The sequence below is a fragment of the Solanum verrucosum genome, unplaced genomic scaffold (assembly GCF_900185275.1).
Source record: "Solanum verrucosum unplaced genomic scaffold, falcon-dt-bn FXZP01000103.1, whole genome shotgun sequence".
NCBI lineage: Eukaryota > Viridiplantae > Streptophyta > Magnoliopsida > Solanales > Solanaceae > Solanum > Solanum verrucosum.
In genome coordinates this window covers 4,756,106-4,773,422 of record NW_026020048.1, presented here as the reverse complement: position 1 = coordinate 4,773,422, position 17,317 = coordinate 4,756,106, and the positions used below count along the sequence as shown (strand labels likewise).

The 17,317-nt window shown below is 28.7% G+C and overlaps 2 protein-coding genes across 2 annotated transcripts in view; both read left to right on the top strand.

The window, feature by feature from the left end:
• LOC125821974 (zinc finger CCCH domain-containing protein 1-like) overlaps nucleotides 1-17,317 on the top strand; it is a 325,811-nt gene that overhangs the window by 24,663 nt on the left and 283,831 nt on the right. The gene's annotated exons all lie outside the window — the stretch shown is intronic.
• Nucleotides 9,448-10,785, top strand: LOC125821978 (transcription factor MYBS1-like). The gene is made up of 3 exons (XM_049501344.1): nucleotides 9,448-9,529; nucleotides 9,581-9,689; nucleotides 10,281-10,785. Exons 1-3 carry the CDS (start codon nucleotides 9,448-9,450, stop codon nucleotides 10,783-10,785), a joined length of 696 nt encoding a protein of 231 aa, XP_049357301.1.

Sequence of the window (17,317 nt, the reverse complement as noted above, 5' to 3'; positions counted from 1 at the left end):
TTTTTAACTAATAATATATTTCATACATGTAAAATCATAGTAACTCATCATTAATTTTTATTTAGACAAAAACTGATATTATAAAAAGTGATTTCTTTTTTATATTATTCATGGACATTTTTCTTTATGTTATCCTTTTTTTATTGGTTTTAAAATTTTTGATGGACATTTTTCTTTCTTCCCTTTCAACTATGTGGTTCTTCACTTATTTGGGGATTTAAGTGGTTTGTGCAAAATGTCAGGTGTTTTACAGTGAGAATTGACCCGATTAAATAATAATTTAAGCATTTTAGGCCAAATTATTAACAAAAAGACATTTTGAACCAAACTATGAACATAATAAATTTTAATTCGATTTTGCTTAGTGTAAAATTATTTGTTCTCCTTTTCCATTGCTTTTAAACTTATTCATAGACATTTTTCGTTCCTCCCTTTCAACTATGTGGTTGTTCACTTGTTTGGGGATTTAAGTGGTTTGTGCAAAGTGTGAGGTGTTCTATAGTGAGAATTGACCTAATTAAATAATAATTTAAGCATTTTAGGCCAAATTATTAAAAAAAGACATTTTTGAACTAAATTATGAACAAAATAAATTTTAATTCGATTTGACTTAGTGTAAAATTATTTGTTATCCTTTTCCATTGCTTTTAAAATTATTCATGGTTATTTTCTTTCCTTCCTTTCAACTCTGTGATTGTTCACTTGTTTGGTGATTTAAGTGGTTTGTGCAAAGTATCAAGTGTTCTACGGTGAGAATTGACCAAATTAAATATTAATATGATCAATTGAGGCCAAATTCTTAACAAAAAAAAAGTCATTTTTGAACCAAACTATGAACAAAATAAAATTTTATTCGATTTTGCTTAGTGTAAAATTATTTGCTATCCTTTTTCATTGCTTTTAAAATTATTCATGGACATTTTTCTTTCCTCCCCTTCAACTCTATGGTTGTTCACTTGTTTGAGAATTTAAGTTGTTTGTGCAAAGTGTCAAGTGTTCTACGGTGAGAATTGACCTAATTAAATAATAATATAAGCATTTTAGGCAAAATTATTAACAAAAGGGCATTTTGAACCAAACTATGAACATAATAAATTTTGATTCGATTTCGCCTAGTGTAAAATTATTTGTTATCCTTTTACATTGCTTTTACAATTATTCATAGACATTTTTATTTCCTCCCTTTCAATTCCATGGTTTTTACTTGTTTGGGGATTTAAGCGGTTTGTGCAAAGTGTCAGGTGTTCTACAGTGAGAATTGACCTGATTAAATAATAACATAAGCATTTTAGGCCAAATTATTAACAAAAAGACATTTTGAACCAAACTATGAACATAATAAATTTTAATTCGATTTTGCTTAGGTAAAATTATTTGTTATTCTTTTTCATAGCTTTTAAAATTATTCGTGGTCATTTTTGTTTCCTCCCTTTCAACTATGTGGTTGTTCACGTATTTGGGGATTTAAGTGGTATGTGTAAATTGTCAAGTGTTCTAAAGTGAGATTTGACCCAATTAAATAATAATAATATAATCATTTCAGGCCAAATTATTAACAAAAAAGACATTTTTGAAGTAAACTATAAACATAATAAAGTATTTATTCGATTTTGCTTAGTGTAAAATTATTTGTTATCCTTTTCCATTGCTTTTACAATTATTCATAGACATTTTTCTTTCCTCCCTTTCGACTATGTGGTTGTTCACTTGTTTGGGGATTTAAATGGTTTGTGTAAATTGTCAAGTGTTCTTAAGTGAGATTTGACCCAATTAAATAAAAATATAAGCATTTTAGGCCAAACTATTAACAAAAAAGACATTTTTGAAGTAAACTATAAACATAATAAAGTATTTATTCGATTTTACTTAGTGTAAAATTATTTGTTATCCTTTTCCATTGCTTTTAAAATTATTCATAGATATTTTTCTTTCCTCCCTTTCGACTATGTGGTTGTTCGCTTGTTTGGGGATTTAAGTGGGTTGTGTAAATTGTCAAGTGTTCTACGGTGAGAATTGACCCAACTAAATAATAATATGAGCATTTCAGGCCAAATTATTAACAAAAAAGACATTTTTGAACTAAACTGTGAACATAATAAAGTATTTATTCAATTTTGCTTAGGGTAAAATTATTTGTTATCCTTTTCCATTGCTTTTATAATTATTCAGGGACATTTTTCTTTCCACCCTTTCAATTCCGTGGTTGTTCACTTGTTTGGGGATTTAAGTGAGAATCGACCAGGAAAAGAGTTTTAATTTTTACTGCAAATAGTAGTCTAGTAAAGAAGTTACATTACAAATTGTCTTCATTTGGAGTACAATAAATGACATCTAAAAAGAGAAAAAAAAAAATATTTAGACATGTTTCCTAAGAAGAAGTTTGGCCTTTTTTTTTTCTATTTTGCAATGCCTTGTTTTAGTTGCACAACTTGCAAGGCAGTAATTTGTTTGGTCAAACTAAAACAGTAGTTGTTGTAATTGTAATTTACTTGAAAGATTGATTTTCTTTTCTTATTAATTAAGTAGAAGTAATAATTAAAAGGGGGAAAAGATATTAATACATTTTAACATCAAATATGGACAATGCACACCCTCAATATCATAAACACACTTGTTTGAGTCAACTAAAAATGAAATTTGTTTTTAATTATAAAAGAATCTATTCAAAGATCACGCATTAATTTTGATCGTTTTTAAAAAGACTCTTCTCAGCTATAAAAGGACACAACTATGTGACTCTCTAACACATCAATTTTCAATTGAGTTATTAGAGAGAAACATTTCTCCACTATAAGTCACTGAAGTCTCTCCCTCCCCCTCCCCTCCCCCCCCCCCCCTTCCTTCTTTCAATGGATTGGCCTGAAAGAAACATTTCTCAGTTCCAATTTACCTTGCTCATTTCGACTACTGCTCTCAACATACCCTTGCTTTTTCCAAGTCACAACTTAGCCCTTGACCACATGGCACACTACGTCCAGGCTTTCTAATGATTCACTATGAATCCCTTTCCCAAGGTATAAGATATGCCTATGTATTTATCTCCACACACACTACCCTCACTTATCAACTTTTCTCAACAATAATAATACAACCAACCTTCTACCTATACAATAGCAACTCCTGGACCTTTGGCCCTTACTTACCGCATCACATCCCAATTTGAGCTTAACTCTTTCAAAATCATTCAACAAACAAGACACATACCCGGTTTACTCAACATAACGAAGTAATCATATATAGGTTACCATAAAACGTATTAAGTCAGGAACAATGTATCATTTCACAATCCCAACAATACACACATATCACAAGTCAATGGTCCTCTAACGGAACCCAAACCCAAATTGTTAGTGTACTGGTATGTGATACCCGATTCAATGTTTATGCCAGAATGTGGCAACTGATCTCATATTTATGCCGGAACATAGCAACCGATCTAAGTTAGTGTGTCGAAATGCAACACCCGATCCATTCAACAAGCCACAATCAAAATCACAAGTATATTCCCAACATCATACAATCAAGTCATGATTCATGGTATACAAAAGTTCATCTATCCTCCTTTGCAATTAGTTTGATCAATGATGCAATATTCGCATACACATATGCATCATAATTAAGCCATAACAAACATATATCACACAATCATGAAATCAGAACCATCACCTAACCCTAACCCTAGGGCGAGGTTTTTTTTTATTTTATGATACACATCCTACGCAACTGCTAGAATCACAAACATGATCATCCCTTAATTTGGTGCATGAATTCTACTAACATGTTGCGTTATACTACGCAACGAACATATATTTATAACTACTCAATTAATAATCCTAGCCTACTTGGGCGCCAAGCATTCGCAGAGGATTATAGGTGAATCTCTGGTTTTCGGACGATGGGACGATGATCTTGACCATAAATCTGCAATACATCAATCTCCTTACGCTAGAAATCTCCTTCTCCTTCTTTCCCATGCTTAGGGCAACTTTTGGAGGGTTTCTGAGGTGATTTACGTCTAAATTAGGTGTTTTTGGAAGAAGAGGAAAATATAATTTCGTGTTATTTACATTCTATCTAGCCTATCCCGCTCTGGCGCCAGCTTACCCCGCCGTGGCGCCGCCACCCTAGCGGCATTTGGCCCACCCTAGAGGGACTGTGGCCCAGTAATTTCCCGAAGTTTTTGTTTTTCCTAATTAACGACGGTTCGGATCGTTACAATCTTCTCCATCAACATTGAAATTTTATTAATCTTTCCCTCTTATTCTACCTACATAAATTATAATGTCTACTTTGATTACTTTTTCTTTAATTATATATGTTAATTATTTTCTAGTTTACCTATAATTTTTGTTGTGGTATACCTTATTATAAGAAGTATGATTTAAATCCATTAAAATTAAAAAATAGAACAACCATTTTATAAATTTATCACATAATCTACCTATTTTTATTATTTTTTATTTTGATATAACGTTCTTCATATATATATTAGAGTTGTTAATATGGGCTAGCCCACCCCATCCTGGTTAACCCATACAAGCTATGACATTTCACGGGCCAGGCCAGGCTAGCCCATTTTTGGTGTGGGCCAGAAAACGGTCGGCCCAACCCACAAGTACGTGGGCTACAGGCTTGCCGGGCCAGCCCACTTTTTTAAAAGTTATATTTTTTTTATAATTATTAAATTAAATTATAAATTATAATTTAAAAATATTATCATAAATATCGATAAAACAATATTACATGGTGTTAATGTTACTACTTGTTAATCAAATCAACAAATAAAATTATCTTTATAATATTTATTAAGTTTTTTTCAAGTAAAAGTATAAATATCTAAATAGAAATATTAACCTAACTGTTTTGCAATGATCACAATAAAACACAAAAATTATGACAATATTCCAACCATAAAAATGTAAAAAATAAACTCCTTAAAAAATCATGAAACTTATGGCGTATCTAACACTTCATGAAACCTATGGCGTATCTAACACTTCATAATCGTCTTCATCAAGCATATCTGAATCAACTTGTGGGAAGGTTGTCTTAACATCTTCATTTTCATATGCAATTTATATGCGGTTTCAATTAGTTAAATATTAAAAAATAACTAAATTGAGAATTATAATATTTAAATGTACACAAAAATATATTACCAGTTTGAGAAAAACCATGTAACCAGTTTCGAGTAGCAACAAGTGTTTGGACATTTTCACGGTGGATGCAATTTCTATACTTAGTGATTTTCCTAAAAAACTTTAAATAGATTTTGAGTTTGGATCTCTTTAATTTTAAATTTTAATATTATATTATATTTTTTAATTAATTTGTATTAGCTCACGGGCCGGCCCTACCTATATTTGTCAAGCCCCACAAATCAGTAGGCTTATTCAGGCCAGGCTAAAAAGCCCTTTTTTTAAAAAATGGGCTCCAAAATTTTTAGCCCAGTCCTATTAAATCCCGGGTTAGGCCAGGCCGGCCCAACAGGCCTAGCTTATATTGACGGCTCTAATATATATATATATATATATATATATATATATATATCTAAGTTACATTTTGTTAGTGAGGACTAAGGAGCCTTAAATTCACACAAGATTAAAAAGAAAACATATTTAAGATTAAACTTGTGTGTTAAAAGTATATATTGTACCCTTTTATCACTATAATTATTAATAATGACATCTTTCTTTATATTAGAGTTTTAACAATTTATACATAACCAAAAAGTTCTTTTTTTAAAACTATATTTGCTCAAATCTTATTTCATTGCAAGAAGATTCAATTAAACAATTTTGTCTCCCTTTGGCTTCGTCCCTGATCTTTTATTCTTTATTATGTAAATAAACTTTTATATATACTTCGAATGTTATTAATGAAAATAAAATTAAAATTCATAATATAAATAGATAGTGTTTTGGGAGTTTATGTTCGATACTATTTTTTATTTTGTAAACGAGACTTACGTATGTACGTGAATATAATGCATATATTAGAAAACAAAACAAAATATATCATCATATTAAAAAGGCAAAATATTTTTTTTGTAAAATAAAAATAAGTGAGGTAAATATTGATATAGAGGTTAAAATAGACATTTTAAAAAGTCAAATGTGAAATGGGGAGGAGAATGATCATTGTTGAGAGTTGAGGAAAGAGTTTAATTTTTGAAGTAAAATTATGAGCGTGTATCTTTTAAATTCAAAATAATTATCGTCGGTATTCAAGGTAAATTTAATTCTATATGTCAAGTACCGACAGAAAAAATTTAGTCATTGATTGTGTCAACAATTTTTTATATGTGAATTAATCATCGTTAATTTTTAAAAAGTTTTTTTTTCAAATTACTCTAAAACGTACAATTTAATCGGTTATAGTAAGCCGACTAACCATTTTCCGTACACAACACACATTACTATGTCAGACAAATATATATACATGAAACAATTAACTTTTTATTATAATTGGTTAAATCACACGCTCTAGAGTAACTCATACAAGTTAAAAAATATATTTCTTTAAATTGACCTGATGAACAGTGAATGGATATATAATAAACATGTCTCTTTTATACTTAAAATATTTTTTGTCGGTATACAAGGCAAGTTTAATTATACGTCAAATGTCGACAAAATGTTGTTAGTCATTGATTATGTCCGCAACTGTTTATATGTAAATCAATTATCATGATAATTCAAAAATGTTTTTTTTTTTTAACTTTTTCGAGTAATTCTAAAACAGACAATTTAGTCAGTTATATTACGGAGGCAATCATTCTCCGTACACATCACACATTACGATGTTAAATAACGGTGTAAACGATAATTTAAATAATAATATATACGTGGAACGATTAGTCTTTTATTATAACTAATTATATCATACGCATTTGAGTAATTCATACAAGTTAAAATTTTGACTTTTTTCAAATTAATCTGATGAACAGCTTATGAATATATAGTTTGCCTGTCTCTATTCATCTTCAATATATTACTATTGTTGTATGTGTATAAGGTAAGTTCTTCTATGTTTAAATGTAGTTGAAGTTGAACATTCTTATTTTATTGCTTATGTGAAAAGGGGTAATTAAACTATGTAAAATTTAACAAAAATATCATATGTTAGTAGTTTACTAAAATATCATATGTTAGTTTGGTTTAAAATATCCGCATTATTACTAACTGGGTCAAAATGATTTTTTGTAATAAACATATTGCTTTTAGATAAACTAATCTTTTTGTAAAAAAAAATTTTCTTTAACTATAAAAATGTAGAAAGTAATTTTTCCCCTTTTAATGTAGCTTTATCGATTAAAATAAAATAATTGTACTTTTTTAACTTATAATATATTTCATACATATAAAATTATAGTAACTCATCATTAATTTTTATTTAAACAAAAACTGATATTATAAAAAGTGAATTGTTTTTTTTAATATTATTCATGGACTTTTTTCTTTTTGATATCCTTTTTCATTGCTTTTAAAATTATTCATGGACATTTTTCTTTCCTCCCTTTCAACTTTGTGGTTGTTCACTTTTTTGGAGATTTAAGTTGTTGTGCAAAGTGTAAGTGCTCTACCGTGAGAATTGACCCAATCAAATAATAATTTAAATATTTTAGGCCAAATTATTTTTAAAAAAAAGATATTCTTGAACAAAACTATGAACAAATAAATTTTTAATCGATTTGGCTTAGTGTAAAATTATTTGTTATCCTTTTCCATTACTTTTAAAATTATTCATCGTTATTTTCTCTCCTCCCTTTCAACTCTTTGATTGTTCATTGTTTGGTGATTTAAGTGGTTTGTACAACATGTCAAGTGTTCTACAATGAGAATTGACCAAATTAAATAATAATATGAGCAATTTAGGCCAAATTCATAACAAAAAAAAACATTTTTGAACCAAACGATGAACAAAATAAATTTTATTTGATTTTGCTTAGTGTAAAATTATTTGTTGTCCTTTTTCAGTGCTTTTAAAATTATTCATGGACATTTTTCTTTCCTTCCTTTCAACTCTATGGTTGTTCACTTGTTTGGAAATTTAAGTTGTTTGTACAAAGTGTCAAGTATTCTACAGTGAGAATTGACATGATTACATGATAATGTAAGCAATTTAGGCCAAATTATTAACAAAAAGACATTTTAACCAAACTATGAACATAATAAATTTAATTCGATTTAGCTTAGTGTAAAATTATTTGTTATCCTTTTTCATTGCTTTTAAAATTATTCATAGACATTTTTCTTTCCTCCCTTTCAACTATGTGGTTGTTCACTTGTTTGGGGATTTAAGTGGTTTGTGCAAATTGTCAAGTGTTCTACAGTGAGAATTGACCTAATTAAATAATAATATGAGCATTTTAGGCCAAATTATTAAAAAAAATAACATTTTTGAACTAAACTATGAACACAATAAACTATTTATTCGATTTTGCTTAGTGTAATATTATTTGTTATTCTTTTCCATTGCATTTATAATTATTCATGGACATTTTTCTTTCCACCCTTTCAATTCCGTGGTTGTTCACTTGTTTAGGATTTAAATGGTTTCGTGCAAAATGGCAAGCGTTCTACAGTGAGAATTGACCAGGAAATTAGAGTTTTAATTTTTATTGCAAATAGTAGTCTAGTGAAGAAGTTACAACTACAAATTGTCTTCATTTGGAGTACAATAAATGACATCTAAAGAGAGGAAAAAGCAATAAATATTTAGACATATTTCCCAAGAAGAAGTTTGGCTTTTTTTTCCTTTTGCAATGACTTGTTTTATTTGCACAACTTGAAAGACAATAATTTGTTTGGTCAAACTAAAACAGTAGTTGTTGTAATTGTAATTTACTTGAAAGATTAATTTTCTTTTCTTATTAATTAAGTAGAAGTAATAATTAAAAGGGAAAAAAGGATATAATACATTTTGACATCAAATATGGACTATGTACACCCTCAATATCATAAACACACTTGTTTGAGTCAACTAAAAATGAAATTTGTTTTTAATTATAAAAGAATCTATTCAAAGATCGATAAATGGGTGAAATCTTCTCACCATCACGCATTAATGTTGGTCGCTTTTAAAAGGACTTTTCTCAGCTATAAAAGGACACAACTATGTGACTCTCTAACACATCAGTTATCAATTGAGTTCTTAGAGAGAAGCATTTCTCCGCTATAAGTCACTGAAGTCCCTCCCTACCCCTCCCCCTTCCCCCTCCTTCTTTCAATGGATTGGCCTGAATTTCTAGAAAGTTCAAACCCTCAGGAGCCAACAATTGATCTGTATGGTGTATCACCTCAGGATAATCATGAGGTGACCGCACACATAGATAGGTGGACTCCTGAGGAGAAACAAGTTTTTGAAAATGCATTTTCTAGGTATAACAACCTAGGTTCGCAAACCTTTTTCGAATTTATTGCTTCAAAATTCCCCCATAAATCCATGGAGGAAATGAAAAACCTCTACATAAACCTCTTTAAAGAGGTTGAGATGGCGAATTCTTCGAAAAACAAAAATGTTGTTGGTGATGTTGTTGATGATGATCATCAACAACAACATCAAGTGCAACAAGAAGATAACTCATCAGACAAGGAGGCCAATCTCAACGACACTCCGCCTCGAGTTGAAATCAGTCATTCACGACGTCATCGACGGGGAATTCCATGGACTGAAGGAGAACACTCGTAATTAAATTCTATTTTTTTCATTTTCTTAGATACAACCTTTATTTTTATGTTTTCACACTGATTTACAAGTTTTCTTTTTTGCATGTTAGATTTGATTTTTTTTTGTATGTTAGATTTGAGTTTTTTTGACACCTCCTTTGTGTGAAACCTTTTTTTCCTTGAAATAAAAAAAATTATAAAAAGAAAAATATTTTTTATCTATTATATATATATATATATATATATATATATATATATATATATATATATAGAGAGAGAGAGAGAGAGAGAGAGAGAGAGAGAGAGAGAGAGTCAAAATAAATATTTTTTCCGTCAAGAATTTTATTTGTTGTTTTGTGATTGATTTCAGTTACTTCTATTGACTGCATGTAGATATCATTAATACTCTAATTTTGATATAGGAAAAATCCAATCATAATTTTCGATGAGTCTTGAAATAAAATAAGTTACTTACTACATCATTTAAAACGGACTTAGCCTGTTGGTATAAACATAAATTCTTTAAAATTAATTTTTTGTTATAAACTTTATTTCAATTTACTTTTTTTTTCAATAGTTTTCTTTAATCACATGGCATGGTATATATAGGTTGTTTCTCATGGGACTGAACAAATTTGGGAAAGGAGATTGGAAGAGCATCTCAAGGCACTATGTTATTTCAAAGACACCGACTCAGGTAGCAAGTCATGCTCAAAAGTACTTCTCTCGTCGTACTAGTAAGACTCCAGTGGATCGCCGTCGCCCCAGCATCAATGACATTCAAACTGTCACCCTTAATTCTTGGAGGACAACAACAACTATGACAACAACTCCTCATATCAATAACAACATACTTGCTTACAACAACAATTATCAAGTTGGTTCATCATCAAGGCCTTTTCACCATTCTAATTATACATTTGGTGGTCCGACTTTTGTTAACAACTCCAATGGAAATTTTGGAAGCTATCGTCGAGGTGAAGCATCTGGAAGCAACTCGTTTGTTATGGAACAGAGCAACAACAACAACAACAATCTTCGTAGGCCAGTGTCACCTCGCCCTTTTCTTTCTATGTACTTGTCTTCTACTAGGGGGAATAACCCCCAAGTCTAAATAGAATTGGGCATCTATTGTGTTCTAGTTTTAGAGTAAGAAAAAGTTGGTGTGTTTTTATTAAGTCATAAAATTGAGTAATATGTGAGTCTTTTTAATATAATGAATAAAATATGAAATTGAAAATTTTGTTTGTTCTCACGAGTCACAAACGCAACTACAAATTGTCTTCATTTGGAGGACAAAGTGACTCTTTAGATGACATTTATTGTCCTCCAAATAAAGACAATTTGTAGTTATAAATTATTTAATTAAGTACATAATTTAAGAAATTAAATAAAATTTTGACTGAAATCCAAATATATGCTACATATCAAAATTATCATTTTAAATATGTGGGGATGAGAGTTTTACTTATTGTTTTACTGTGCCTCTCCTTGTAAAAAGAAGAATGTATTTTTATATCTAGTAGATCTCAATAAATCATGTTATTCAAGAGGAGATAATAAGATTATAATAGTTTTTAGAAAAATAAATATGTTATTCTTTTTAAAATAGATTAAAAAGAAAAGTTCACACAAAAACATGACAAAAGAAGTACTTAATATTACTCCCAATGTCACTTTTTACTATGATTTTGTCATAAATACTTTTTGAAAAAGTACTTTTAGAATAACAATTTGTGTATAACTATTGAATTACGAAAACACTTTTTTTTTCAAATATTAAAGCATTTTTTTTTTGTTTTTAACCAATGTTTCACAAGTGCTTTGGGTGAAAAGCTTCTTCGTTTAGCTTCTGTTACTACTTAGAATTACTATACTATTTTACTAAATAAAGGGTCCCTGTACTCAATTATAAGATCCCAACCTTCAAAAATAATTTAAACACATGAACATCTCATAACTCTACTTGAGATTATAAAAAGTTAAAATATTTTTGTATATTATGGATAGGTAAAAAAATATTGAATTGGCCATATTCTATTCAATTTAAGTATTAGTATACATGTTAATGGATAGAACTAACCCTAAATATTAATGAGAATTGATGTATGTAGACGATATCTAATTGATTCGATAAATACTTCATATACAAGTAAATAAATAAATAAAGAGATAATCACAATTTAGCGCCTTTGGTTGATCTAATTTATATATATATATATATTTAATGTATACGTTTGTATATTTAATCTAATGTTAGGCGCTAGTAATTAAGTTTGGCCGACAGGACAAAGTAAAAGAAGCCCATAAATATATATTGACAAAATAACTAAATAAATAAATAAAATATTCAAATTTCATTTTACATGAATATGAACTTAACCCATACACAAAAACTTACTTTAAACATATATAAATTTTTTTGGTATTTATACATATATGATAATAATTTTGTAAATCAATATTAGATTTCTCTATTATAAACATGAAATGTCAAAAGAATGTCGTGAGCCGTGTCGGAACAATGAGTATTATCTAAATTGTTTTGAATTGGCACATTAAATTTTGAACATACTGAAGTCTTTCAAAAAAATTCAATGGATTAATACACATCAAAATTTTAAAAATCCTCAATTTGTTTTTTATAATCCTGAAATGTCAAAAAAATATTGTCAGTTATGATAGAGTAATAAGTATTAATAACTATAATCGTTTCGATTGGACACATCAAGTTTGGGGCAAAACGAATTGATTTCATCAAGAATTTTATTTATTATTTTGTGATTGATTTCAATTACCTCTCTGCACGTTGGTATCATTAATACTCTCAATTTTTATATAGCAAAGATTTAATCGTCATTTTCGATGAATCTTGAAACAAAATAAGTCACCTCCCATACTATAACATGTAAAACTAACTTAGTCAAAATAAATATTTTTTCCGTCAAGAATTTTGTTTGTTGTTTTGTGATAGATTTCAGTTACTTCTATTGTCTGCATGTAGATATGATTAATACTCAAATTTTGATATAGAGAAAATTCAACCGTCATTTTCGATGAATCTTGAAACAAAATAAATCACCTACCCTACTAACATGTAAAACTGACTTAGCCAAAACAAATATTTTTTCCGTCAAGAATTTTGTTTGTTGTTTTGTGATAGATTTTAGTTACTTCTATTGTCTGCATGCAGAACTCATAATACTCTAATTTTGATATAGAGAAATCGTCATTTTCGATGAATCTTGAACAAAATAAGTCACCTCCCCAACTACATGTAAAACTGACTTAGCCAAAATAAATATTTTTTTGGTCAAAAAATTTGTTTGTTGTTTTGTGATAGATTTCAGTTACTTCTATTGTCTGCATGTAGATCTCATAATACTCTAATTTTGATATAGCGAAAGTCCAATCGTCATTGTCGATGAATCTTGAAATAAAATAAGTCACCTCCCCCACTACAACATGTAAAACTGACTTAGCCAAAATAAATATTTTTTTCGTCAAGAATTTTGTTTGTTGTTTTGTGATAGATTTCAGTTACTTCTATTGTCTGCATGTAGATATCATTAATACTCTAATTTTGATATAGTGAAAATTCAATTGTTATTTTCGATAAATCTTGAAACAAAATAAGTCACCTCTCCTACTACATGTAAAATGATTTAGCCAAAATAATTTTTTTTTTGTCATGAATTTTATTTGTTGCTTTGTGATAGATTTCAGTTATTTCTATTGTATGCATGTAGATATTATTAATACTCTAATTTTGATATAGCGAATTTCAATCATTATTTTTGATAAATCTTGAAATAAAACAAGTCACCTACTACAACATGTAAAACTGGCTTAGCTTGTTGGTACATATAAACTTAAATTCTTTAAAATTAATCTTTTATTATAAACTTTATTCCAATTTACTCTTTTTTTAAATGATTTTTTTAATCACATGGCATGGTATATATAGGTTGTTACTCATGGGACTGAACAAATTTGGGAAAGGAGATTGGAAGAGCATCTCAAGACACTATGTTGTTCCGAAGACATCAACTCAGATGGTCAGTCATGTTCAGAAGTACTTCTCTCGTCATACTAGTAAGACTCCAATAGATCGTCGTCACCCCAACATCAATGACATTCAAACTGTCACCTTTAATTCTAGGAGGAGGAGGAGGAGGACGACAACAACAACAACAACTACTACTACTACTGTGACAATAACTCCTCAGATCAATTATCATTTTAAATAAATATATTATTTTCTTAACGATAGATTAAAAAGAAAAGTTGTCACACAAAAACATGACAAAAGAAGTACTACTTAATATTACTCCCAATGTTACTTTTTACTTATGTTATCATAAATATGTTTAGCAATTTGTGTATAACTAATGTATTTCGAAAACACTTTTTTTTTTTTTTAATATTAAAGCAATTTTCTGTTCTTGATTAATGTTGCACAAGTGCTTTTGGAGAAAAGCTTAATCGTTTAGCTTGTGTTATTACTTACTTTTTTTTTACTAAATAAAGGGTCCCGATATCTCAATTATAAGATCCCAACCTTCAAAAATAATTTAAACACACGAACATTTCATAACTTTACTTGAGATTATAAAAAAGTTAGAAATATATTTTTATCATGGATAGGTAAAAAAAAATATTGAATTGGTCGTATTCTATTCAATTTAAGTTTTTAAGTATATTTCTAAAACTAGATATTGATCAGAATCGATGTAGGTGGATGATCTCTAATTGATTCAATAAATACTTCATAGACAAGCAAATAAATAAATAAAGAGATAACTACAATTTAACGCATTTGGTTGATCTAATTTATAGATATCCAATATATATATATATATATATATATATATGTATATCAATGTATACATTTTGTATATTTAATCTAACGCTAGGCGTCAGTAATTAAGTTTGGCCGACGGATCAAAGTAAAAGAAGATCATAAATAAATACCAACAAAATAACTAAATAAATAAATAAATTTTTCAAATTTCATTTTACATGAATATGAACTTAACTCGTACACAAAGAACTTACCTTGAACATCTTTTATTATTCTTTTTTGGTATATATATATATATATCAATAATTTAGTAAATCAATATTAGAGATGTCTACACGGTGTAGACTACACCTATCTATTTGATGAGAGAATCCGAGTAAGTTTTATACAAAAATTACATCATACACAAAGAACTTATCTTAATATTTATGGGTAATATACATAAACTTCACTAATTTAGGAGATAATTAATAGATATACATTAGTTTGCATATTTCAAATTTTATCAAATTTTGATGCGTATAGATACGCTCGTCACCCTTCCATCTCGCGTCGCCACTCTCCTATCTCGCTCGCATAGTTGGTATCCCAAATACTCTATTACATAAGAATCACAACAGATACATGACTATGTTGTGTATCTAAGATACATAAACAAATCTCACTCACCTCCCTCCTATTCTCGCTCGTCTCTGTCCCTATTTCAATGTATCTAGTAGCAAAAAACATGTATCTAGATGTATCAGACTTGAAATCTGATGAAATTATTAATTAGTAAATAAAATTTAATTATTTCAAACTATAGAAAGATTAGTAAATATGGTAGAGATATTTATGTAATTAAGTAGTTTCTCCAATATTTAATTTTTTTGTCAGTATTTGTTTTTGTATAATTTACCGAATCAATTAGAGATAGTCTACACTTATAAGCTTTGACCATAGAGTATATGAGCTAGTTTTAGTAAATATGGTAGAAATATTTATGTAATTAGTAGTTTTTCAATATATTTTTTTGGCGATATTTGTTTATATATAATTTAGCGAATCAATTAGAGATTGTCTACACTTATAAACTTTGACCGTAGTATATGAGCTAGTTTTGTTCAATAACATTCCAACATATAAATTGGAAATATATTCAATTCAATATTTTTATTCCCCGTCCATAATAGAAAATGAAAAATATGAATTTCCATAGTTCTCTTTCTTTAGTCCCTTCATACTCCCTATTAACTCGAAGAGGCAATGAGTGTAATCTTTCACCAAGTAAATTTTGGTCCTTTAAATGAATTTTCTCAACTATAAAAGAACATAATTTTCACTAAATTAATATTTTAAAGGTGAATTGAAAAAAACATACGCTCAAACCTCGTTATAATAGGATTTCTGTATAATAACATGATTTTCTAAAAAAATAATCTTTATATTATATTTTATCTCTATAAAAACAATTACATTCATTATAGCAGTAAATTCTTCGTAGAATTCCTTCTATAATAATCATAGTCAAATTTTGTGAAATAATATTTTATAAAAATATATATTATGTAAAAAATTAAATATTAAAATATTTATATACTCATCATTGACGTCATGCATATAGTAAATCTCAAGTAAGAATATTTAAATGATGTTCATATTATAGACTCACAACTTCACGGGAAAAGACTAATTCATTCTTTCTTCTGGAACTCAAGGCCCTTTTTCCCTCTGATTTTCCTGTGAGAACTATGTTTCCCACTTTCCAATTTTCTGCAGGAAACAAAAAGGGGCACCACTACACCTCAAGGTAATAACATCATTCACTCTATCTTAGGCATTTCTATTTTAGTGGAAGACTCTTCGATTACTACTGTCTATGAAGCCTCTAGATACTATGATAGAGTCGGGACATGATCCACGACATCTTAACAAAATTGAAATACAAATGTGGAATCCTTAGGAAAGTAAGGAGGCTCACCAAAGCTAACTGGAATGCAAATGGTATCAACGGAGCGCCTGTTAATGACCCTGAACACTTGTTTCTGCATCATAAAAAGATGCAGGTCGAATGACGTCAGTACATTGATTGTACGAGCATGTAGGGGAAAACTGAAAGCAAAAGTTAACTTAACTGAAAAGGCTGGAAGAAATACTCACCTCAACTAAACTCAATACAAAGCAACAATGATAGATGCAATATTTAAAACATTATAAAACAAGAGATAAAACTCAATGATGTATAAAAATACAATATCATACTCTTTACTTTTATTAGGAGATTCTCTAATCGACAACCATCACTAAGAGCTATGTGATAATATTGCGTCTCACCCACACAGTCAGAACTATCATATACCTTGACGGCGTATAGAATACCTCAACTAAGTGGATCCACTAAGCTATGCTTAAAAGCAATAAGGATTCATTTACCCATATAGAATACCTCTACATCTATCATTTTTTACCAATATCTAATTCAGTTATATTCGATAACATACTAAAACTTGAACTTAATAGAATATGTCCAACTCAATATTTATTTTCTTAATCCATAATAGAAAAAGAAATATATATTCACTCATTGCCTTTTTTTTTGGATAGATTCTTTCAAATATTGAGCGAAAGTATGAAAGCATGGATGGGGTAGAAAATTATTAATATTGAGTTTACAAATTATTTCCAGTTAAAGTTTTAAAATGCTATTGAATAAAACTTGCTCAAATACTCTGGTCAAAATTGATAAATGTAGACAATTACTAAGTGATTAGATAATATAATGGGTATAGATAACAATCAAGAGAGAAAACAACATTTTTTCCTTGTTTAAAAAATTCATACTTTATTCATAATATCAAACAAA